This window comes from Castor canadensis, chromosome 1 (genome assembly GCF_047511655.1).
Source record: "Castor canadensis chromosome 1, mCasCan1.hap1v2, whole genome shotgun sequence".
Classification (NCBI taxonomy): Eukaryota; Metazoa; Chordata; class Mammalia; order Rodentia; family Castoridae; genus Castor; species Castor canadensis.
The window spans coordinates 139,903,835-139,928,763 of NC_133386.1; the positions used below are offsets into that span (position 1 = coordinate 139,903,835).

Here is a 24,929-nt window from a genome sequence, read left to right on the forward strand (position 1 = left end):
TGAGTTAACGCTTTGGGGCCAAATGTCTTCATGTCCTCCTGCTCTAGAAACTAGACCATGATGGCTGGGGAGCATGGCTCAAGTTGGTAGAGTGCCTGCTTACCAAGCACAAGGCCCTGAGTTCAAACTCCAGAACTGCCAATCACATCCCCCCCAAACAAAATAAAAAAATAGACACGAATTTCCTTTCCTGAGTGCATAGGCAGGGATAAGCAAGACGGAGTCCTTGTAACCGCCACATAGGAAGACAGGAAATATAGCAGCTCTGCCTCTTATATAATAACTGTCAGTCTTCCTAATAAGAACTCTAATGCTGAGAATGGGCGTTGATCTTGCCCTCCAAACCTTTCTTTGATTTTGATCCTTCTTAGAGTTCTTCCTCTTTAGGAGTGAGGGGAGTGGCAGGCTCTGGATCTTCCTTAGTTAGGATAGGTAGAGAATAAAGGCTCCTCCTGGACTGTGAAGTCAGTAGTGCCAATCATGAAGAGACTAGAGAGAGTGTCCCACTCTTAGTAGCAGCTGGGAGAGACTGGCTGGCCTACCTGAGGACCAACAACCACCTGGCCTTTACCATCCCTGCCTGGAGGTACTGTGGCTGCAGCAGGTGCCAGCGACCCAATCGTAGTCCCTCACAGGGCCTGTATCAGTACCAGGAGGCTCATAACCAGGGTCATGGAGAAGAAGACACCCAAGAAAAAGCGGTCCATCACACGAGCTAGGCGCTTCCAGTCCTCATGGCGGCGCTGGGCTGCCCGGTGACTGCGGAAGGTGCTGACAATGGTGGCTACATGGTGTAGGAGGGCTTCCTGGTGGCACAGACACCATGGCTCACGGCAAGGGCCTGCTGGGGGACCAGTAAGAGGAAGGGGGCTGGGGGATGACTTGGGTGGCCTGGACTGCCCACAAGGTTCCCCTCGTTCCCGAACACACAGGCCCCTTGCCAGGTGTCCCAACAGGAGGGCCCGAGCCCATGCAGGCACTGGGCGGGCACTGGGACCACAGTAATGCAGATTCATGATAAGGATGGTGAGTGCTGTCGAGAACGTGACCATGGTCATAGTGGCCATGTAGTACTTTCCTGCAAGAAAAAGAGTCCAAAATAAGAAATGAGGATTCTCTCACATAAATAAATAAATAAAAAGTAAGTCCAAGAAATGAGGATTCTGAACTTCCCAGTTGCCTCCCCACAAGTAGACAAGTAGGAAGAAACCCTTTGAGTCCAATGGACAGAAAAAGTTAGGAGGTAAGAGCCAAGTTCTCCCCATCCCTCATTCCTACTAGTGCTGCCCTCAAATTGGTCTCACTGCTGGAGGCTTAAACAGTTATAGGTATGGTCTGGGCAAAATACTGATCCTTTCTGTAAAACTGAAATAACAAGAGAACCCACTCATAGGTCTGTGGTGATGCTCATCCGGGTTAATAAACGTCAAGTGCATAGCAAGGTGCCTGGCACACAGCAAGTACTCAATACATTTTACCTCCTGTTAGGGTATTGGGGACACAGAACTCCAGCTTTCTCCTTTGAGAAAAGGCTGACTCCTTCCTGCCTCTAGCGGCGGAAGGGTATTCCACAGGAAAGATGCCTGCTTTTCCCTCAACCCCCGCGCTCCCAGGACGCACGCACGCACGCACGCACGCACGCACTGAAGCAGAGCCACTCTGATGACCCAGGTCTTATTGTCCCAATCCCTGGGCTCTCCAACTCTGCGGACGCCCACGCGCGTTGGCCAGGGAGGGGACTGGCTCTCCTGGCGCCACGGCCCACTCACCGATGAGTGGCACGCTCTCGGCCGGCGGCATGCTCTCCGCCAGGATCAGCTGGAAGACGGTGAGGGCCAGCAGCACGGTGACGCCGAGCGACACCTTCTCGCCGGAGTCAGCTGGCAGGTGGAAGGCGAGCGGCGCGAGCAGCGAGATGAGCACGCAGGGCAGCAGCAGGTTGCACACGTAGGCGGCGGCGCGGCGGCGGAGCAGCAGGGTGAACGTGACATCCGGGTAGGGTTCCGAGCAGCAGCCGTAGGTGAGCACGCGCCGTCGCGCCGGCATGCCCAGCACGCGCCACTCCACGTTCTCCACGAAGTCCGCCAGGCTGGCGGAGGCGCCGCGCGGCCGCACGTCCAGCTGGTGCCCGCCGTGCGTCCACGAGCCGAACGTCAGGCCGCAGCGCTGCGCGTCGAACGGGAAGGCTGACACGTCCACGCGGCAGGAGCTGCGCGTGATGGCCGGAGCGTCCCAGCGCACCGCGCCGTCGTGCCGCACGACCACATTCGTGCTGGCTGAGGCCGGTGGCTGCGTGTCCGCCCTGTGGACAGACAGGGCAGGGCTCATCTGGGGCTGTGGAAGTCAGGGCAGAGGAGTCTGAGCTCTTGAGGCTGGGCAGCATTTCTAAAGTGTGCCTCAGCCTTTGGAGATGTAGAAGAGACAATACCTCAAGGGCTCAGAACGGACTCAGATCTAGTCTAGGGCAGAGTAAAAAGGTCTCTGCAAACCGGGCGCTGGTGGCTCACGACTGTAATCCTAGCTACTCAGAGACAGAGATCGCGGTTTGAAGCCAGCCTGGGCAAATAGTTTGCAAGACCCTATCTTGAAAAAACCCATCACAAAAAAAGACTGGTGGAGTGGCTCAAGTAGTAGAGCCACTGCCTAGAAAGTCTGAGGCCCAGAGTTCAAATCCCAATACCACCCACAAGTAGCAGTGGGCTATACAGTGACCTTGGGAGTAATCTGCAAAACTCATTAGAGTAGCCCTAGAAGAGTCATGCAGTGTCATGAGACAGAATTGGCCCTGGACCACATAGTGGGTTCCCAGGAGACATTCGGCTTACTACAGCCTAAAGTGGAAGTGCTGATGGAGGGGCTGCAAGTTCCTGGCAGCTTAGAAGAATCCAAGGGGAGTTTCCAGGGAAGCAGAGCAACCAGATTAGGTGGTGGGGAGGAGGGTGATTGCACACCCATAACTAAAGGCAACTCTACAGAGGGGAAGGAGAAGGTAGAGGGCCAAGCAGGCAGTACTTGTTGTAGAGTACGATATCTGGTCGCCACACAAGACTGCTGGGGATGCGGATGGCATCCAGGCCACCATAGGCATCAGGGTCCCACTGTAGGTAGGCATCTGTCCACTCCTGCCGTATCCACAGGTACAGGGTCAGCACCTGGTTCCGCTCATCCTGGTGGGGGCAGGGAACGGATAGCTGTGCAGGGAAATGATAGCTGTGTAGCATACTCATCTACAGGGTTCTGGTCAGCACCTACAAACCTGACTTGCCCACACAGTTGTTCTCTCCCAGATCTGATCTTGCTATGTGACTTTGCCAAATTCTTCTCTGGGCCTCAGTTTCCTCAGCAGTTACATAGGTGGTAACCCTTGCTTAGCAAGGATTCAGTAAGCTCATGTGTGTGAAGGGCTGGGCATGCATGCAATGGGAACACAACAGTTAGTGGGTGTTATCATGACTATTAACACCCCTTTGTCCTTGACACGGTTACAGATAACACTTCACAGGTACACCACCACAACATACCATGTCGATGATCTGGGACAGTGTCACCTCCAGGGTCACGTTCAGAGTCTGGTCTGTGTCTGCCACAGGTCTCAGGGCACTTGTGTAGTTGGTGAAGAGATCACGGAACAGCTTGTGAGCCAGCCTGCCTTCAGCTCCCAGGCACTCTGAGGAGTCAGTCAGAAGGGTTGTCCATCCATGACCAGGGTCCTCTGCTTACACCCTCCACCCACAGTTGGCACTCTGTCACCCGTTCCACTCTCAAAGCCTTCTGGTCTGATGTCTACCCTCTGTCCCTGACTGAGGTTCTAGTTCCCTAGCTGCCTCCAGGGATGAATGAGGCAAAGACCTTGGACTCTCTTCAGGATCAATGATGACCTGTTTTTTCTCCACTCTTCCCTTCCCAAGGATTTCTCCTTCCCTGCCACAAAGATTAGAAGGAACCACATAGGCCACAGCAATCCAAACCTTCACCCAGGCAATCTGAACCCCATTACCCTGTCCCTCTGGCCTCAATCCTGTTTCTGCTGCTCCATCTGCACTTCAGTTGTTTTCCCCAAAGCTTCTGATATATGAACTATTCCCTCTCTCCAACCAGCTATTAGGGTTTTGAGTCAGGATCTGGTTGTGTTTCTTAGACTGGTCTTAAACTCCTAGGCTCAAGCCATCCTGCCTCAACTTCCCAGTAGCTGGGATTACAGGAGTGTACCACCTCACCTAGCATTTTTCTTTTATGAAAACACACTCTTCCCTAGGCTTTCATGACATACATTTCTCTGCCCCTGATTTAAGTACTGTTCCTCAGAATCCCTTTTCTTTATCTGAGATTTTTCTACTGAGCTGTACTCACACCACAATCTAGTCCCAAATTCCTTACAAGACTGTAAACTCTGGTAGGCCCAAAATACATGAATCACTTCCTGTGCCATGGCTTTGAAACCGTTTTTTGTTGTTGTCGTTGTTGTTGTTTTTCCCCAGTGCTGGGAAGCAAGCTCAGGGCCAGCACATGCTAAGCACCACTACACCCTGCAACCCTCGAAACCAGCTTCTTATCCTGTTCTCCCTGTCTCAGCAAATGGTACTGCTAGTGACCTTCCTCAGGAAACCTGGGAATTAGCCATCTTTGATCGCATCTCCCTCCTCCTCCCCCTGCAGTCCACCCAACTTCCAAATCCTGTCAGATCCTTCAAACCTTCTAGCTGTCCCTTCAATCATTATCCATCGTCTTCTCTCCAGCTCAAGCCTTTCCCTCTCTTGCACAACAGCAGCATCAGCCTCCTCATAGCGCCACCTGCCTCAGCTTACCCTCTCCTATCACCCTCCACAAGCTTTTTTTTTTTTTTTCCAGCGGTGCTAGGGTTTGAACTCAGGGCTTTGCCCTTGCTAGGCAGGTGCTCTATCACTTGAGCCAAACCTGCAGCCCAAGCTTTTGTTTTGTTTTGCTTTTTTGTTTTCTTGAGACAGGGTCTTACCATGTAGCCCAGGGTGACTTCCAAATTGGGATCTTCCTGCCTCCACCTCCAAGTGCTGGGATTACAGGCTTGTACTACCAGCCCTGGCTTCCACAAGTTTTTATACACACAAATTTGATCAGGTTGGTACTTGCTTAAAACCTTCCAGCATGTCACAACGAACCACCCTGTGTAACTATCTCATACTAATAAAAACATGTAAAAACAAACAAGTGAAAACCTTCCAGGGCTCCCCATTGGTTGCAGAATAAAGCACTGGCTTGGTATTCAGAGTCCTTTATGATCGGCTTTGACTTTTTCAGCTCTATCTCTGGAAGCTCTCCCACCACTGCAACCACCCTAGCCAGGCAAGTCTCCTTTCACCTTTGCCAAACACTCCTTTCTTAAACACTCCCCAGCATGAGTATTGAAGGGAAAGGTAAACTGTGAGGAGAGAGGTTTTGGGTGGGTAAGAATAGCAGCAATGCCAGGAGAGGCCAGGGCTGGTTCGTACCTGCAAGGAGTAGGAAAAAGAGCAGAAGACCCAGGCAGAGATGATGGTTCCTGGACCCCATGACACTGCTATAACCAGAGGTGGGACAGGTCTCCTGGCCAGATCTAGGGCAGTGTCAGGCCCACCTGGAAAGGATGGTGTGAACAGTACCTGGAAATCAGAAAAGGGTGAGATCTCTGGTGGGTCCGACAATCCTCTGAGGAGTTCTGGGGCCTATCAGCTAACCCTAATGTAGCTCCCCTTCCTTGTTAGTATTTGGTCCTTAGCATCTGCTGTTTCTCCTCTGCCTAGTCCTTGCTGCTCTGGCCTCAGCCTCTGCCCTTTTCTATGCCCTACACTCCTCCTTACCTCTCACTCTCAATTTCCTTCTGTCTTTTCCTCTGCAACTGCCTCCCAGACTCTGATCCCCCTTTCTCCTTTTATTTCAGCCTTCATGATTGTGGTCTTCCATTCCCAATACCTGGGCTCTGACTGGAACAAGGGGCAGGAACACCATCAGCAACTACCAGAGGCAGGACAATGATACCTCACTCTTTGCCCTTTTTATTAGCTTAATTACAGGCTGGGACACTTGTGCCCATGGGAACAGAGCAACTGAAACTGATACCTCAGGCAGGTGTCAGTTAAATTATTCATATTCTGTAAAGCAGCACTCAGGCTCAGTTCAGGCCAAGTCAGGGGGGGGATGGAGGAGCAGGGATGGTGGGGTCAGGATGTGCAGAACACTAGGACTTAAGGGATAGAGTCAGGACCTGTAGATGGGAATTGTCCCCCCAGCTCTGCCACCATTACCTGTATCCTGGAGGCTCCGTTAGACCTGCACCCCTCCTGATGAGGGACTGAACACATCAGGCTAGATTGCCAAGCAAGTTCTGCCCTCCTGATGGGAGTGGTGCTGATCCTTAGGTCACTCCAGGTGGCCAGATAGGTGGCCAGAACAGGAGATGAAGCCCATACCCTCTCTGCATAGTCCCTGCAGTCATTACAGTTGAGACTCAAGTCTTTTCATAATGTCCAAACTCTATGAGCAATATGGAGTAACAGGGGAAGCACAGTCTTTTAGGATCACTTTCAGCTGTTTTTATGAGGTGTCTGACATTGAAACTCTCTGGGTTTTAGTTCTCTCAGTTTGGATAATGGAATTGATAGTACTTCTCTTGAAAGCTGTAAGGATTAAATGAGATAACCAGATAGTGCAAGGCAAGTGCCAAAGGTACAGTAAGCATTCAGCAGTATTTGCAGTGTGGTGCCAGTCAGGATGGCTTCGGGAACAAATGAGAGTCGAGGGTATTTATAGTGCATTTTTTTGTTTTTTCTTTTTAACTTTTTTTGTACCAATGGCCAGTTGACTGACCAAGAGCTACACATATTTCCCTGGTAATCACATTCATAGCCATGACTTCAGCTACTTTGGTGTACCAATTCCCTGCTTGTTCTCCATCCCAGTTCTTCCCCTAGATACCAGATGCTTCTCCATCTTCCCAACATCTCCCTCTGGACATCAAATCAAGGATTTCACATTTCAAAATGGAATTTTTTGCAAAAACAAATCCAGTCAGGCATGGTAGCCATGCAGGCCTAAAATCCAAGGTATGCAGGGGGGTGACAGGAGCATTGAGTTTGAGGCTAGTCTGGGTAAATAGGGAGACACTATCTCAGAAAAAGAAAAAAAAAAAAAAATTCCAGGGCTGGGAGTGTGGCTCAAGTGACAGAGTACCTGCCAAGCAAGCACAAAATCCCTGAGAGTTCAACCCCCAATTACTTCCCCCTTAAAAAAAAAAAATCCAACATACTTCATGCTAAAAACTCTCAGCAAACCTGAAAGAGGGTAACTCCTCAACTTAAGAATATCTGTCTACAAAACACCTATAGCTAACATTACTTCATAAAAAACCAGAAGCTTTCTTCCTAAGAGCAGAATGAGAGGATCAAACAAGAGAGGGACAGATTAGTGGGGAGGGAGCTGGAGGGAAGTGATGTAGATGAGAATTTCTGCTTTATATACACATGGTGCAATTTGTTCATTTCAGAATTCCTACTAATGGCAAAATGATTAGAGAAATGGTTTGTAAACTATTTGGAACCATATAGTTATCTGAAAGTTTAGGGCTAGAAATGTAACTTTTGTGGCATGGTGTATACTTAGCATTTATATATGATGTAGGCCAGAATGTGAGGTTCAGTTCCAATTTCCTCCACTCAAGCTGTGTGAGCACCTGCAGGTTCCTTAATTTCTCAGGGTTTTCTTTTTTCTTTTTGCCAGGACTGGGGTTTGAACTCAGGGATTCGTAAAGAGTACCTGCTACTACTTGAGCCACATCTCCAGTCCATTTTGCTCCAGTTATTTTGGAGATTGGGTCTCTCAAGCTATTTGCTCAGGCTGGCCTCGAACTGTAATTCTCCTTGATCTCAGCCTCCCAAGTGGCTAGGATTATAGGCATGAGCCACTGGTGCCTGGCTTTTTTTTTTTTTAAATGTGTGTAAAAACACAAGTTGGAGTGTCTTTTTTCTTTTTTTGCAGTACTGGGGTTTGATCTCAGGGCTTCATGCTTGTAAAGCAGGTGCTCTACCACTTGAGCCACATCTCCAGAGCTGTCTTAAGTATTAAAGATAATCCATGTAAAATTGGTAGGCACAAATCAGATTAGGAGCTCAAATGTTAGTGCCTTTGAAAATGTTGAAATAACTATATATTTAATATGTTTTGGGGTGCAGATGTTAGACTGAAAGAAAATTCCAAAGTCCAAAAGTTGGTTGGCAGGTTATTTCATTATGGCCCTCCTGCCAAAAAAAAGCTGAGGCAGGAGGACCAGAAGTTTGAAGCCTGTTTGGGCCACGCAAACCATGTCTCAAACAAACAAAACATATTATTATGGGCTGGAGGCATGGCTCAAGCGCACCTAACAAGCACAGAACTCGAGTTCAAACCCCAGTAGCGCACACACACACACTACATAAATCTCTCACTTGAAAATGAGATTAACACACACAAAAAGGGATTCTACACTAATGAAATAATGAATTTTGGCCACAATTAAGAGATGAAAAGTTTATAAAGGGTAGATCAGGTTTATAAGACCTGAATCAATAATCTTAACATCACTTGAAGTGGGTCAGTAAGACATACCTCCTGAAGTGATAAGTGCACAGCACCAAATATTCTTGGGGAGCACAGGAGAGAAGTGGAATAAATTTTTTAGATCTAACCAACAGTTTATAAAAAGGAAGGTACTGCAGGCTCTTAGATTTGGCACAATGAGCCAAATCTAGGAGCCACAGCACCCTACTCTGAAAGACAAATGACCCAGTTATTTGAACATATAAATGGCTTAAAAAGTAGAGGGGTGACTATTACAGATGAAGAGTGACTTAGGAGATAACAGACTCTTTGGATATGTTGCAAACAATCCAACAAACAAGTGAGCTATAAAACAATGTAAAAGCTTACTTTTTGAAACACTTTGGGAAATTTGAAAGTGCAATGGAGTATTAATAGAAATTATTAAAGAATATAATATATATTAATACATTTTATATTTTTGCAGAATGAAAACATTTAAAAAAATTTCAGTGGGGTGGATTTTGGGATGCAAAAGAGATCTTTACCTTGAACTGGAAGTTAACATGATGCAATATAGCTTCTATGATACATTTGATTAGATCCCTTTTTTAAATATAAAGGAAACAATATTTGCCCTAAAAATAAATACTATCCATTTTCATAATCCTTAACATTGGTAAATGCTACCATTTCCATAGCACTCTCTTTTTTTTGAAAAATGCCTCTGTTGAGGAAAGGAGGTTGAAAATTCTTTGCTAAAAGTCCAGCCACTGGGGGCTGGCAGAGTGGCTCAAGCAGTAGAATGTCTGCTTAGCAGGTACAAGGCCGAATTCAAACCCCAGTGTCACCAAAAAAACAATAATCCAGCCGTGGACTCATTCAAGTTCACAAAGTGAGTCAGTTATGGAGGGAGTGGGGAGCTAATCAGCTGATTAGCTACTGCCCTCGGGCCCAAGTTAAATTGATGCCCCAGCCACAGGGCAGATCCACTTTGCTTATTTATTTTTGTGGTTCTGGGGCGTGAATTCAGGTCTATACCTTGAGCAACTCCACCAGTCCTTTTTTGTGAAGGTTTTTTTGAGATAAGATCTCACGGAATTATTTGCTCAAGGTCTCATGGGCTGGTATCAAACTGTGATCCCCCTGATCTCTGCCTCCTTAGTAGCTAGGATTACAGGCGTGAGCAACCGCCACCTGGTGCACTTTGCTTATTAATCACAGAATTCTTCACTGTTACAGAAGTCTTTAGTCTAATCCTAACTGGAATTGGCTCTTATCTTCATTTTGACAAACTGAAGTAAGACCTGAATATGACCTCTCAAAAACAGCACTGTGTAAAGCAACAACATTAGGGATCATTACTGCCTTTACATAAAGCAATCTGGATTTGACAAGGTGAATGAATCATGACTCAAGGCTTAAAAACAACCACCAGAATAGAAGAGCAAGGAGGCTGTGAATGGTAAGTGTATTCCACTGGGCAATTTGAAGAGCCCTAACTGAATTTATGTGCGTAAAAAAATGCGCAGCAGTTCAGTTTAAATCAATAATCAACTCCTTTGCTCCTAAATTTGCTCTTACAAATCTAATCCCAATGTTTGCCTAGCAAGTATAAGACCACGGGTTCAAACAAAACAAACAAAAACACAAAGGGAAAGTCAATACCAGAAATGCTATAAACATTTTATTTTCTTTTTTAAGAAAGTAGCTTCAGAAAAAGAGGAAAATAATCTAGATTATTTATTTATATATATATTTTAATAAAAACCTTTACATAATCTTCATGCATAAAGACCCAGGGGTGGCCATGATGTCTGTGACAGCACTAACAGAAGCTGTCAGGCCAGTACCTGGGGCACCCCATAGCCGGCAGCAATGTAGTGAAGGCCCTTTGCTTGCCCCCCAAGCCTAGCTCCTTGCCTGCCTCAGTGATGGTTTTACTTTTTGGGAGGGAAGATGAAGGGTAAGAAATGCTCTGGGGCTAGAATAGGAGGGGCAGGGAAGGCTAGCCAACCTGCCATTTTTTACCCAAACTCTTCAGTCAAATTCAGACACGAATCCCAGAAAGATGACTAATAATCACGTTCTGGAAGCGTCCCAGAGACATGTGATATGTGACCTAGGGCTGCTGTATATGGTGGTAGGGAGGGTGTTGTGTTCATGGAACATTCAGGGCAGAAACAAAACAAGCCAGGAAGATCTAATCTTCCATGACGGACACTCCCTTCTATCCTAAATGTGTCAAAGATCCCGTTCTGTTTCCTCAGTCCAACCCTTTTTTGACCCAAAAACTCACTGTTAATTAACCAATGTACTTCAGAGACAAATTCCTTCTGTGGATGGTTCATCTGTTAAGGAAAGATAGTCGTAGATCAAGACATTTGTCCCATGTGTGTCTTGCTCCTTTGAAAGAGTCCTAAGTATAAAAGGAGTAGGAGTAGGGTAGCAAGTTGGCATGGAGGATCACAACATCCAGAATGCCTGGGGTAGAAAAGAACTCCCTGGTTCTTTGAAGGATTCTGCCAAAGGAGCTTTATTGACCTTTTTTTTCTTTTTTCTTTTAAAGAGAAAAAACCTGAATGGTTTTGAGGATGGTAAAAGGAGACTTATCTCCTTTTTTTTGGTTCCAGAAGCCCTTATGCTATGTTCAGTATTAAGAAAAGCCCTGAACAAATGAAGGATGCTGCTTGGGGCAGCAGTAAGGAAGAGTAGGTTCCATAGCCAACCGAGAGATTGGCAAACAGTATCAATCAAAACGATGCAGGGATTGCTGTGGTGAGTGTGAATGAGCACGTGAGTGTGGTGGCAAGAGCCTGGAGCTCACTGGCTCCCAACAGTCAGTTCTCGAAGATAAGACTGTGTGAGGCTGCGCAGTTCCTCCAAGGCATAGTCCTCAGGCATGGGAAGCCGGCCAATATGGGGAGCCAACAGGCGCAAAGGGACTCGATGAGGGTCTGGCGTTGATTCAGAGGTTGTTTCGGGGGCATGCTGTAGGCTCAGTACCACTCGCAGTAAGTTGGCTACACGTTTGGCCATGTCTAGAGAGAAAAAGTGGAGCGAGTACATTTAGGATGGAGCTGGTAAAGAGCTGGCACTGGGGGTTGTAGACTGCCATAGCTAGAAAGACAGAAAGCAAGCCATGAGGACGGTTGTAGAGGCTACAGGTTTACCTGACTGAGCCAGGCGATCCTTGGCATTATAACATTGGATCTGCTCTATCCGGTTGCACAGTGAAGTCACTTTGGTGTGTAACTGTTCTAGTTCATAACCTGAGCAATCCACCTACAGAGAAGCAGAGAAACCAATTAGATCAAGAGGAGTTTTCTATCATCAATCCCACCCACAGACTATACAAACCTGAAACAACAATTATACAAACCTCGAGGAAGGAGAAGACCCAACAACCTAGCTGGCAGTGTGCATACGATCACCATGTTGCTGAAGACAGGGAACTAACAGCAATAGTGCACAAGAGGAAGGTAAGCATACAGAGCCATGGGTTGGGAAGGTCCTGAGATCATGCTTCATGAACCATGTATTTAGCAAGATTTTAATATAGTACCAAAAATCTAGTTAAACTTGGGTTCAGGGAGATGATATGGCTTCTCAAGAGCTCACATGCAATAAGATGTAATAAAATGTAGTGACTAAACTAGCATTTAATTTAGGCTTCCTGACTCTAAGTTCATTGTCATGTCTAAAACACTGCAGGGCCTTTTCTTACCCTACACTCTCTCCCTCACTTTATGGTACTAGAGTTCAAATTAAGGACCTTGCACTTGCTAGGCAGGTGCTCTACCACTTGAACCATGCTCCAGCCCTATTTAGCATCTTATCCTATTTGCTTCAAATGTGTTTCTTGAATAAGTCCTCCTAAACTTTTACAGTAATCTACCTTAAGTCTCCCATCACCTCCTCCTTTGTAAATGGTTCATTCATCAAATCTATTTTTTTTTTTTTTGTGGTGGGACTGGGGCTTGAACTCAGGGCTTCATGCTTGCAAAGCAGGCACTCTACCACTTGAGCCACATCTCTAGTCTACTTTGGTCAATTATTTTTCCAAGCTGGTCTCAAATCATGATCCTCCTGATCTCAATCTCCCAAGGAACTAGGATAATAAGCATGAACCACTGGTGGCTAGCTCAAATCTACTTTTAAGAGGCTTGCTGAATCTACCTTTAGATTCTACTATTCTTTTCATCAGCCAGAATCCAGTTTTTAAAAATGACAGTGGTGATCAAGGTAAGATGAGGTCTTTGCTATCATGAAACTTATAAACAAGAAAATATAGTTCTGGCTGTTGTGGTACATGTCTGTAATCCCAGCACTTGGAAGGCTGAGGCAAGAGGATCTTGAGTTTGAGGCCAGGCAGGGATACCCTGTCTCAAAAAACCAAGGGGGGTAAAAATCAGATGGTAATAAACCGAGTTAGGCTGATGTGGCAGAAAGAAACTGGATGGCTATTTTGGATTGGCAGAGGTGTCAAGAGAGGCCTCCTTAAGGAGGTCCTAACTAAACTGACCCCTGAATAACAAGGAACAAGGAAAAAGGGTCAAGCTTTCCAGCAAAGAGAGCAGTAAAACCCCATAAGGTGGAAACTCAAAGGACTTTTAATATAGTAGAATGTAGACTAAGGAGTAGAACAAGATAAAACTGGAGAGGATTTAAACTAAAAATTAGTGTTTCATTAAATTATGAATGTGGATATTAGCTATATTGTGATTTTGTCTCCTCACTGCATTAGGCACTTTTTTGCAGTACTAGGGTTTGAAATCAAGTCCTTTTGCTTGCCTGGCAAGTGCTCTTCCACTTGAACCACTGCCCCCAGCCAAGGTACTCCTTTTATGTGCTGTGCTATACTGACAACACTCTTTGTTGATCCTCACACTTACTCTATAGTAACTGCTGGTTTACGTGCATATATTTTCCCCACCAAATAATTACTTTGGAAAGGGCAGAACATATACTATTTACCTTTCAGGGTTTTTTATTTTGTGGTGCTGGAGATTGAACACAGGACTCTGCACATACTAGGCAAGCACTCTACCACTTGAGTCACTCTACCAGTCCCACTATTTAATTTTATGTCCCCAAATCCACCGTAGGTTCTCAATAACTAGGTTGTATAAGTGAAGAAATCAATGTTCAATTAGAGAGGATTTCTTCAGCAATTATTTAGGGAAGATACTCTTAATCCATTTCAGAAGTACAGCAAAGATTGAATTATGGCACTTAGTGCCTAATGTACTAGGAGTTGGAAATAGATGACGATAATAGCAGATATTATCAATCAGTTAAAATACAAGGTACTGTGAACTGTTCAGGAATATTCTGTTTAATCTTTATGAAAGCCCTATCAGATATATACTTAAGTATGCCACTGTTCCCTCCACTATTCACTTGTTTTGTCAGATGAGAGTCAAAGAAAGGTTAGTTACCTAGTTAGTGAATGAGGGAGATATGAATGGCATCCAATAGTTTGACTGGAAAACTTGAGCTCTTAACTTCTATACTCTACTGCCTTTAACCTTAAAACAGAAAAGACCTCCCATCTACCCCCAAGAGGATTATGGCAACCTAGAAATATAAATAAGTACAGTAAGTTCTGACAGGCAGACCAATAGAAAAATGTACAAAGTATTTGGTAGTAAGAGAGTAAGTGCAATTAACTCTTTCTGAGGGAAAAAGAAGGAAAAGTACAGCTAACAACAATCTAGTCTCCCTTTGTAGCCAAACTCACTATGTATCTCAGAGAAGAGCCTCAAACTCACAATCCTCCTGCCTCAGCCTCCCATGTGCTGGAATTATAGGCCTGAGTCACCACACTCAGCTAAGCCATCTAAGATCTTAAAGGATGAGACAAAGCATGCTATATAACAAGAGGAATATTACAAGGTGTGCTGGAAACACTATGAATAATTTGGTGCAAGTAGAGCAGGTTGGCAAGGCTTAGAAATGACTTAAGAGTGGTAAGAGTTAAGACAGGAATAGGTTAAAAGAAACCTCTAATGGGACCTGAATGTGATATGTACAACTTTGGCTTCTATGTTGTAAACAAGTAATGGAGATCTATCTTATGACTATCCAGACTGACAAAAGACATTTTAATGAAGACTTAAAACATGCCAGCTGCATGTTTTAAGCATGGTGGCTCACACCTGTAAAAAGCTATTCTTGGGAGGACTGAGGTTCAAGGCCAGCTTGGCAAATGGTTTGAGACCCTATCTCCAAAAAAAACTAGAGCAAAATGCATTGAAGGAATGGCTCAAGTGGTAGAGTGCCTCTTTTGCAAGTGCCTACTTTGTAAGCACAAAACCCTGAGTTCAAACCCAGTTCTACCAAAAAACAAAACGAAAACAAAAACCATGCCAAACAACATGTGAAAACATTTTTCCTCCCCAAATCTCTGTTCTTACTTACCTCTCATCCCTGAGCTTCTCACTTAAACTAGGGCTGGACAAGGGCTATGGACAAGTCTCAGGAATGCCTATTGCAAATATATGTATACATACCAACTGGTTAAGAAGACCAAAAAACTGTTTTTAAGTTTTGATACAGGTGTGAAAATAGCTAAATCAAATTAGCCTCACCAAAATGTCCTATCTGCAATGACAGTGCGATCTCTGCCAGTGAGTTCAAAAGTGTATACTAAGACATTTTGAGGTCTCTGAAGCTTAAAGGGTTGGGGAAAAGAAAAACCAGGGAGTGGTTTAAGGAGCTCAGGTACCTGCTGAATGTGGTGGAGCATTTCAATGACTTGAATATAGTCCAGGTAAACAAGCCCAGATGTTTCCCAGTCCTGAATTAGGCTACTGCGCTCTGGAGGTGCCAGGTCTTCCAAGAAACCTTTCAGGAAGTCATAGTTCTCATTAATGATGGCATCTGAAAAAAACAAAATATTGAGAACAATGTTTGTATTACAAAGTGCATGGTTCCCAAAAGTGCAGAGGACCTGAGAGAAAACTAAGACAGGAAGGAAGAAATAATGTTGGTTTGTTCTTGATAATTACAAGCAGTATTGTAAAAGTCTCCAAAGAAAAATGTGAAGATTTCTGAGTTCAGGACTCTGAGAAGATTATTTCTGGGGTTAGACAAAATTTCCATAAGCACATCAGGGATTATTTCTGGCAAATGGTTAACTTTGCAATTGCTATCTTTTCCTGCTCTTCTAATCCCTCATCCTAGTCAAGTTTCTTCTGAAGTTTTTGCAAAGCATGATTTGATTCTAGCTTGCATGTCCCGTATTGAGTACCACCTTTGACCTGACCCATCATGGGGGTTCAGAGGTTGGAAATATTTGGGGTTATTACAGGAGATGTGGGCCCTAGTACTCACCAGAAGCTAAGTGCCGGATGATAAGTTTGTGGCAGCGATTCCAGTGACCAGCTTTAAACAAATAGAGAGCCTCCAAGTGCTTATTAGAGTCCATGTGTGCTCGTACTGCTTTGGCCTCATGAATCCACTCAGCAGGCACACAAAGCTTCTGAATAAGGAAAGTCTCCTTAGCCCAAGACTCAGGGGTTTCCAACAGCTGGCAGTGCCGGGTAAGCAGCTCTCGAACAGCCTTCTCACGTATGCTGCAGGAAGAGAGAAGATGGACTAAATACCGTCCTTTGTTACGGAGGTTGCTGGTGAAGGGGTTCAAGTGGGAGAATGCCTGCCTACCAAGAATGAGGCCCTGAGTTCAAACCTCACTACTGCCAAAAAAAAAAAAAAAAAAAAAGTCATCACACCATTTCAGTTTTTAAATGAAATAAAATAGAGGATCTAAGCATATTGTAGTTTCACTATCAAAAACTCAGAAACCCAGTACTTTAGGGCAGGCTGTACTTTCCTCAGAAAAGGCTTTCCTTAGCTAGGAGCTCTTTACTTCTTGTCCAGCAACATTCTTAGCTAGAAATATAAGGACTGGGATAGGGAATTCTGTGTCAGAGTAGTCCTCCCAAATTCATTCCCAATCTTTTTCCTTCCCTTCTCCCTCATGGTCTGTACAAACAAACAAGAGTAGTTTCTATAGGTCATGTCTCTTCTAGGGCTTGTTTTCTTTTCTTAAGCCATCAGTCTTCCTAATTCATTCTCTACCTCTAGAGTAAGGCTCTTTAAGTAAAGTTCTTTTCTGTCTGGGTCAAAGAACAGTCACTTTCAGATGAAAACTATTCTCATCTTGGACTCTTTTTCTGAACTCTTCAGCTTCCCAAGGACTCCCAATCACATCACAACCACTTGTTTTTTCTTTTCTTTTTCAGGAAATAAGATTTGCTTCCCCAAACCCAACTCTGAAACAGCCTTTTACCCCACTCTGTGTTTAAGTAAACTCAAAGGAATAGTTTGGGGTCACTTTACTTCCTGTTTAGAGGGAAAGGAAAGAGAAACAGATTAAACCGGAGGCTATGATCGGTGCATTATACTTTTATTCCTTCAATCCCATAATGAGCTTTGGATAGAGACTAATATTGAAATTTTACAAGTAAGAACTCTGAAACTTGTAGAGTATCTTTACCCAGTCCAAAGTGAGTACGTTCACTTGTAGGCAAGTCTGACTACAAAACCCAACAACTCTCCATACAACATGACAGCTCAGCATAATAATTTAGAGCATTATAATCTTAAGGCTATGGGTTTGATTCCCAGCACTGAAAATAAAATCAAGAAGGGTATACACTCTGCTGTGTGAATTGGAAACTTCAACATTTACTAGTTGTATGAACTTGAGCAAAAGTTAATCTTTAGTTTTAGTTTACTCATCTGTAAAACAGAGACTAGTAGTAGTAGTAGTAGTAGTAGTAGTAGTAGTAGTAGTAGTAGTAGTACCGAGGCAGGGCCTTGCTGTACAGCCCAGGCTGGCCTCAAACTCATGATCCTACCTCAGCCTTCCTAGTGCTGGGATTACAGAAGCATACCACCATGCCTGGCTAACAGGGATTTTACGAGTGTTTATCTTATAGGTTTAGGAACATAAATTAATACCTGTAAAATACTTAGAGTATAAACATGTTAAACACACTAACAAAATACCAGTAAGTGTTTTGTTTTTATTGTTGTTTACCATGCTGCTAACAAAACAAAATAAAACCTTATCTTCTTTAAACCACAGAGGGGAGGTGTTTTTCTAGTTCTTTTTCAGGACAGAGAACACCAAAATATATGTAACAAGACTGTGTTGATAAGTACAATACTATAACTTAGAGGATGAGTGATAAAGGATGGATAGGGAAAGAGAAAGTCAATAGACTAAGAAAACCCAGAACCCTTTCTGCTAACCCATTAATTACAGTCATAGAGCCACTGAGGCAGCTCAGCTAGCACTAATTCTGGATAATTCCTAAACATGCCACAGTCAACTGAATTTGTGCCTAAGTTAATGCTATTGCCCTAATCATATCTTTCTACTTTTTTTTTTTCTCCTTTTTCTTTTTGTCTCCAAAGACAGGGTCTCACTATTTAGCTCAGGCTGGCCTCAAACTTTTGATCCTCCACCTTCATCTCCCCTAAGGCCACCACACTTGATCCCACTTCATTATTTCTTATTCCAATTCTTTGTCACTGCCCTGTAATGCTAGGTGTACCCACTGGGTTCAATGGCTTCTCACTTACCTTGAGTTTTCAATATGCAGGAGGACAAAGACAGCCCACTCCCAGAGCCCCTTGTTTTCCAGTTGGCCAGCGTAACTAGCTTGCAGCACACCCTCACATTGCTCTGAGAGATGAGTGTAGTTAAGAGCCCGTAGCACCTCCCACAGGTGCCAGCTTAGGCGGTAGTCCAAAGGATCCGCAGTTATGCTTCGAGGCTCCAGCAGTTGATTGAGATCATAATGTCTGCATAGGGAGGAGAAAGTGTTGAGAGTTACCATACCTAGTTAGCAGATCACCTGCACTGATTTAGAGCTGTTTTGATTATGCCTCAGAAGACTAAAAATAAAGGAACCAGAGGGCAAAAGCATACGCCTTCTCTCCTTTTGGGACTGTGTTGTTATCAATGTACCTCTAGGTTCAGCCAGACTACAGATTCTATAAAAAAATAAGGCACTTCTCTTATGATCTAAAAGATGGTCTAAATATTTTATCATATCAATACATGGAGTCTTCACAATGTTCACTCTTCTTATCCATCACGATAGTGTCTTTATTTTTCATAATCATGTTAAAGGCATAGTATCTTTCAGACTGTTCTATTATCTGAAGTTGTGGGGTAACAATTCTCCCATTTATCAGAATAGCTAGCTGGTCTTCATGAAAATTATTTCTTTCTATGACTTCTAATTCTTACTTTTGATTTTGTCCTCAGTGGATTATTATTCTTTGTATAGAAATCCAAGTGCCCCAGGATTTTTTTTTGGCAGGGGTGCAATAGGACTGGAGTTTGAACTCAGGGCTTCCTTTGTGCTTGCAAAGCAGGTGCTCTACCACTTGAGCCTCCAGCCCCATGCACCAGGATCTGAAAGTAACCCTGCAGAGATTTTTGCTTTTCCTTCTGCTAGGGCCCAGAGATTTCAATGGTTTTGGGTCAGTTTATATAGTAAACTCCTAACTTACAAATCACATATATGAGAGGAGTATAAGCACATTTTATAACTTCCTAAAACTGCTTTTACTAATGAACTGTTTTTCTTTTTTTTTCCATGTATTCATTTTATTATATGTAGACTATGTCGTACATAGCTGATTTTTTTTTATTGTTTTACTATTCATATGTGCATACAACGCTTGGGTCATTTCTCCCCCCTGCCCCCACCCCCTCCCTTACCACCCACTCCATCCCCTCCCTGTCTCCCCTACCCCCTCAATACCTGGCAGAAACTATTTTGCCCTTATCTCTAATTTTGTTGTAGAGAGAGTATAAGCAATAAGAGGAAGGAACAAGGGTTTTTGCTGGTTGAGATAAGGATAGCTATACAAAGAGTTGACTCACATTAATTTCCTGTGCATGTGTGTTACCTTCTAGGTTAATTCTTTTTGATCTAACCTTTTCTCTAGTTCCTGGTCCCCTTTTCCTATAGGCCTCAGTTGCTTTTAAGGTATTTGCTTTAGTTTCTCTGCGTTAAGGGCAACAAATGCTAGCTAATTTTTTAGGTGTCTTACCTATCCTCACCCCTCCCTTGTGTGCTCTCACTTTTATCATGTGCTCAAAGTCCAATCCCCTTGTTGTGTTTGCCCTTGATCTAATGTCCACATATGAGGGAGAACATACGATTTTTGGTCTTTTGGGCCAGGCTAACCTCACTCAGAATGATGTTCTCCAATTCCATCCATTTACCAGCGAATGATAACATTTCGTTCTTCTTCATGGCTGCATAAAATTCCATTGTGTACAGATACATTTTCTTAATCCATTTGTCAGTGCTGGGGCATCTTGGCTGTTTCCATAACTTGGCTATTGTGAATAGTGCCGCAATAAACATGGGTGTGCAGGTGCCTCTGGAGTAACCTGTGTCACAGTCTTTTGGGTATATCCCCAAGAGTGGTACTGCTGGATCAAATGGTAGATCAATGTTTAGCTTTTTAAGTAGCCTCCAAATTTTTTCCAGAGTGGTTATAGTAGTTTACATTCCCACCAACAGTGTAAGAGGGTTCCTTCCCCCGCCCCACCCCAGCATCCTCGCCAACACCTGTTGTTGGTAGTGTTGCTAATGATGGCTATTCTAACAGGGGTGAGGTGGAATCTTAGTGTGGCTTTAATTTGCATTTCCTTTATTGCTAGAGATGGTGAGCATTTTTTCATGTGCTTTTTGGTCATTTGAATTTCTTCTTTTGAGAAAGTTCTGTTTAGTTCACTTGCCCATTTCTTTATTGGTTCATTAGTTTTGGAAGAATTTAGTTTTTTAAGTTCCCTATATATTCTGGTTATCAGTCCTTTGTCTGATGTGTAGCTGGCAAATATTTTCTCCCACTCTGAGGGTGTTCTTTTCAGTTTAGAGACCATTTCTTTTGATGAACAGAAGCTTTTTAGTTTTATGAGGTCCCATTTATCTATGCTATCTCTTAGTTGCTGTGCTGCTGGGGTTTCATTGAGAAAGTTCTTACCTATACCTACTAATTCCAGAGTATTTCCTACTCTTTCCTGTATCAACTTTAGAGTTTGTGGTCTGATATATAGATCCTTGATCCATTTTGAATTAATCTTGGTATAGGGTGATATACATGGATCTAGTTCCAGTTTTTTGCAGGCTGCTAACCAGTTTTCCCAGCAGTTTTTGTTGAAGAGGCTGCTATTTCTCCATCGTATATTTTTAGCTCCTTTGTCAAAGACAAGTTGGTTATAGTTGTGTGGCTTCATATCTGGGTCCTCCATTCTGTCTTCATGTCTTCGTGCCAGTACCATGCTGTTTTTATCGTTATTACTTTGTAATATAGTTTGAAGTCAGGTATCGTTATACCTCCAGCATTGTTCTTTTGATTGAGTATTGCCTTGGCTATTTGTGGCCTCTTGTGTTTCCATATAAATTTATTGGTAGATTTTTCAATCTCTTTAATGAAGGTCATTGGAATTTTGATGGGAATTGCATTAAACATGTATATTACTTTTGGGAGTATAGACATTTTTACTATATTGATTCTATCAATTCATGAGCATGGGAGATCTCCATTTTCTATAGTCTTCCTCAATCTCTTTCTTCAGAAATTTATAGTTTTCCTTGTAGAGGTCATTCACATCTTTTGTTAGGTTTACACCTAGGTATTTGATTTTGTTTGAGGCTATTGTAAATGGAATTGTTTTCATACATTCTTTTTCAGTTTGCTCATTATTAGTGTATAGAAATGCTAATGATTTTTCTATGTTGATTTTATATCCTGCTACCTTGCTATAGATATTGATGATGTCTAGAAATTTCTGAGTGGAGTTTTTCGGGTTTTTAAGGTATAGGATCATGTCGTCTGTAAACAGGGATATTTTGACAGTTTCTTTACCTATTTGTATTCCTTCTTCTTGCCTGATTGCTCTGGCTAGGAATTCCAGTACTATGTTGAATAGGAGTGAAGATAGTGGGCATCCTTGTCTGGTTCCTGATTTTAGAGGGAATGGTTTCAGTTTTTCTCTGTTAAGTATAATGCTGGCTGTAGGTTTATCATATATAGCTTTTATAATGTTGAGGTACTTTCCTTCTATTCCTAGTTTTCTTAGAGCTTTTACCATGAAATGGTGTTGGATTTTATCAAAGGCTTTTTCTGCATCTATTGAGATGATCATGTGGTATTTGTCTTTGCTTCTGTTAATGTGGCTTATTAGTAAGTTTATTGATTTTCGTATGTTGAACCACCCCTGCATTCCTGGGGTGAAGCCTACTTGGTTGTGGTGAATAATCTTTTTGATGTGTTGTTGAATTCGGTTTGCCATTATTTTATTGAGGATTTTTGCATCCATGTTCATTAAGGAAATTGGCGTATAGTTCTCCTTTTTGGAGGTGTCTTTGCCTGGTTTTGGGATAGGTGTGATACTGGCTTCATAGAATGTGTTAAGCAGTTTTCCTTCCCTTTCTATTTTGTGGAACAGTTTAAGGAGGGTTGGTATCAGTTCTTCTTTAAAGGTCTGATAGAATTCGGCAGAGAATCCATCAGGTCCTGGACTTTTCTTTTTAGGGAGACTCTTGATTGCTGCTTCAATTTCATTTTGTGTTATAGATCTATTCAGGTGATTAATTTCCTCTTGGTTCAGGTTTGGATGATCATATGTATCTAGAAATGTGTCCATTTCTTTAAGATTTTCAAATTTATTTGAATATAGGTTCTCGAAGTAGTCAATTTATTTGAATATAGGTTCTCGATGTAGTCTGTGATGATTTCCTGGACTTCCATGGTGTTTGTTGTTATCTCCCCTTTTGCATTCCTGATTCTACTAATTTGGGTTTTTTCTCTCCTCATTTTAGTCAGGTTTGCGAGGGGTCTATTGATCTTGTTTATTTTCTCAAAGAACCAACTTTTTATTTCATTAATTCTTTGTATGGTTTTTTTGCTTTCTATTTTATTGATTTCAGCTCTTATTTTTAGTATTTCTCTCCTTCTATTTGTTTTGGGATTTGCTTAATGAACTAAGTTTTTCTATACCAGTGCTTTAAAAAAGAACAATTATATGATTATGGAAAAATTCTATAATCTGCATTGACCAATTTCACTTGAAATGTGGCTGAAGTGAATGAATAATTAAACATTTTTAAATTTAAGTTTAAACAGCCGTATGTAAACAGTGGCTATTCTATAGGACAGTGTAGACAGGGTGTGGATTTTACGTAGGATTTTGGTCATAGCAACTCTTCCTTTCCTGAGAATAAGCATATGTTTAGTACTCCATTTTAGCTTTGACTTCTCCATTTCTGGGGCTTTCAATGTCCCTTTGTCGTATTTAATCCTGACTGTTGACTTGACTGGATTGAGAAGTGCATCAGAGATTAGTTAACACAGCATTAGGAGAGAAGATTTAACTAAGGTGGGGAAGACCTGCCCTGAATGTGGGTGATACCATCCCATACATTAGGGGCTGAGATGAAATAAAGGGGAAAAAGGAAAAATCCAGCTAGCATAGGCATTGCCTCTTTCTGCTTCCTGGCTGCCCTAGTGTGAGCTGCTCTACTCTACCATGCCCTTTCCTGCCACTGGATTGAAATCTCTGAAATGGTGAGTCAAGATAAAACTTTCCTCTTTTTAACTTGTTTGTGTCAGGAATGTTTTCATAGCCACTAAAGAATAACTCATATACTTGAAATTCTCTTAAAAAATTCACATAAACCACACATGTCTAGAGTGTACAATATTAGTAAGCTTATAAAATTAATTCCTGTCTCTTGAGTGGTTAGAATTATAGTTGTGAGCCACTGGTGTCTGTCTCTTTAGTTACTTTTCAAATGGGGTCTCGAATTTATGCCTTGAATGTCCTGGAATGTAATCCTTCTATTTATGCTTCCTATCTTGTTGGGATGACAGGTGCGTATCACCATGAATGGCCTTTATTGCTTGAGATGGGGTCTTGAGAACTATTTTCCTGAGCTAGCTTCAAAGAGCGATCTCCTGATCTCTACCTCCCAAGTAGCGAAGATTATAAGCATGAGACACCAACCCTCGTCTACTGATTGTTCTTTATATATTCTAGGTACAAGTCCATTATCAGATATATCAATTACAAATATTTTTTCCCATGTTGATTTGTGTTTTCATTCTCTTAATAGGTCTTTCAATGAGAAGTATTTTTCATTTTGCTGAAGTGTAATTTACCATTTTTTTCTTTTATGAACTGTGCATTTGGTACCTAAGAAATCTTTAACCCATAGTTGGAAAGATTTCCTGCTTTGTTTCCTCCTAGAAAGTTTATAGTTAAGTTTAACATTTAATTTTATGATCCATTTTGAGCTGGATAAACAACATGGATTCCAAATGAAGCCAAAAGCTGGATTTTTGAAAAATTATTCTAGGGAGACCAAGCAAGAAAAGAGAAGACAAAAATTGCCAATATCAGGAAGACACGGTTGTTACAAACCCTACAGATATTTTAAAGGAAAATGGAAATGTTATTTTATGCTTTAATTTGGTGACATTGTTGAAACCAACTCCCTAAAAGAAACAAATGATAAAAACTGACCTGTGAATAAATGTCAACAGTCCTATGTTAATTACAAACTGGGAAGTATAAATACTTCCTCATGAAAATGTGAAGCTTTTCATTTGTTCTGTTAAGAAAAAATATGAGGCTTGGAGAGTGGCTCAAGTGTTACCATACTCATATAGCAAGGCCCAACTAAAAAGGTACAAAAAGATCATGCCTACAATTACAGATGGAGATTGGGAGGATCACAGTCCTAGGCCAACCCAGGCAAAAAGCTTTTTTTTTTTTCCCTACAGTACTGGGGTTTGAACTCAGGGCCTCAAACTTGCCAGGCAGGCACTCTACAACTTGAGACACTCCACCAGCCCTTTTTTGTGTTGGGTATTTTCGAGATAGGGTCTTGTGAACTATTTGCCTGGGCCTTCAAACTACGATCCTTCTGATCTCTGCTTCCTGAGTAGCCAGATTTACAGATGTGAGCCACTGGCGCCTGGCACCCAGGAAAAAGTTTTTGAGATTCTTCTATCTCATCAATAAGCTGGGCATGGTGTTACATGCCTGTGGTCTCAGCTACCCAGAGGTACAAGGATTGAAGTCTAAGGCCAGCCCTTGGCAAAAACTCAAGACCACATCTGAAAATAATTAAAGCAAAAAAAGGGCTGGAGGCATGGTGCAAGGAGTAGAAAACTCAAGACCTCATCTGAAAATAATTAAAGCAAAAAAAGGGCTGGAGGCATGGCGCCAGGAGTAGGAGTGTCTGCCTAGCAAATGGGAGGCCCCCAGTACCACCATTGGTAAAAGACCTAAGTAGTACTTCAGCAAAAAAAAGATGTTATATATGGTAAATAAACACACGAAAAAGTGCTCAGCATTA

At 42.7% G+C, this 24,929-nt stretch overlaps 2 protein-coding genes across 5 annotated transcripts in view; both read right to left on the reverse strand.

Annotated features, from left to right (window-relative positions):
* Window positions 1–367: 367 nt before the first annotated feature.
* Chrna10 (cholinergic receptor nicotinic alpha 10 subunit) lies at window positions 368–8,253 on the reverse strand. Its single transcript, XM_074084244.1, has 5 exons — window positions 5,466–8,253; window positions 3,522–3,667; window positions 3,013–3,167; window positions 1,770–2,302; window positions 368–1,078 (listed from the first exon to the last, which is right to left on the reverse strand). Exons 1-5 carry the CDS (start codon window positions 5,524–5,526, stop codon window positions 630–632), a joined length of 1,344 nt encoding a protein of 447 aa, XP_073940345.1. The 5' UTR covers window positions 5,527–8,253; the 3' UTR covers window positions 368–629.
* A 1,944-nt stretch (window positions 8,254–10,197) lies between these two features.
* The window catches only part of Nup98 (nucleoporin 98 and 96 precursor), a 109,289-nt gene continuing 94,557 nt past the window's right edge, over window positions 10,198–24,929 (reverse strand). For all 4 annotated transcript variants that reach the window (XM_020169148.2, XM_020169145.2, XM_020169147.2 and 1 more), the window contains 5 exons: window positions 18,121–18,342; window positions 15,862–16,103; window positions 15,254–15,408; window positions 11,697–11,808; window positions 10,198–11,564 (listed from right to left, as the gene is read on the reverse strand). In XM_020169148.2, coding sequence (XP_020024737.1) covers window positions 11,347–11,564; window positions 11,697–11,808; window positions 15,254–15,408; window positions 15,862–16,103; window positions 18,121–18,342 — 949 coding nt within the window. In that variant the 3' untranslated portion in view covers window positions 10,198–11,346. The remainder of the gene's footprint in view (window positions 11,565–11,696; window positions 11,809–15,253; window positions 15,409–15,861; window positions 16,104–18,120; window positions 18,343–24,929) is intronic.

Bases quoted from the DNA above. Each gene is read 5' to 3' on its own strand.
- Chrna10 (XM_074084244.1), bottom strand. From the start codon at position 5,526: ATGGGGTCCAGGAACCATCATCTCTGCCTGGGTCTTCTGCTCTTTTTC. The intron at 3,168-3,521 runs GTATGTTGTGGT...TGCCCCCACCAG, and splicing joins TGTCCCAGATCATCGACATG to GATGAGCGGAACCAGGTGCT. The intron at 1,079-1,769 runs GTGAGTGGGCCG...TTTTTCTTGCAG, and splicing joins CGAGAGCGTGCCACTCATCG to GAAAGTACTACATGGCCACT.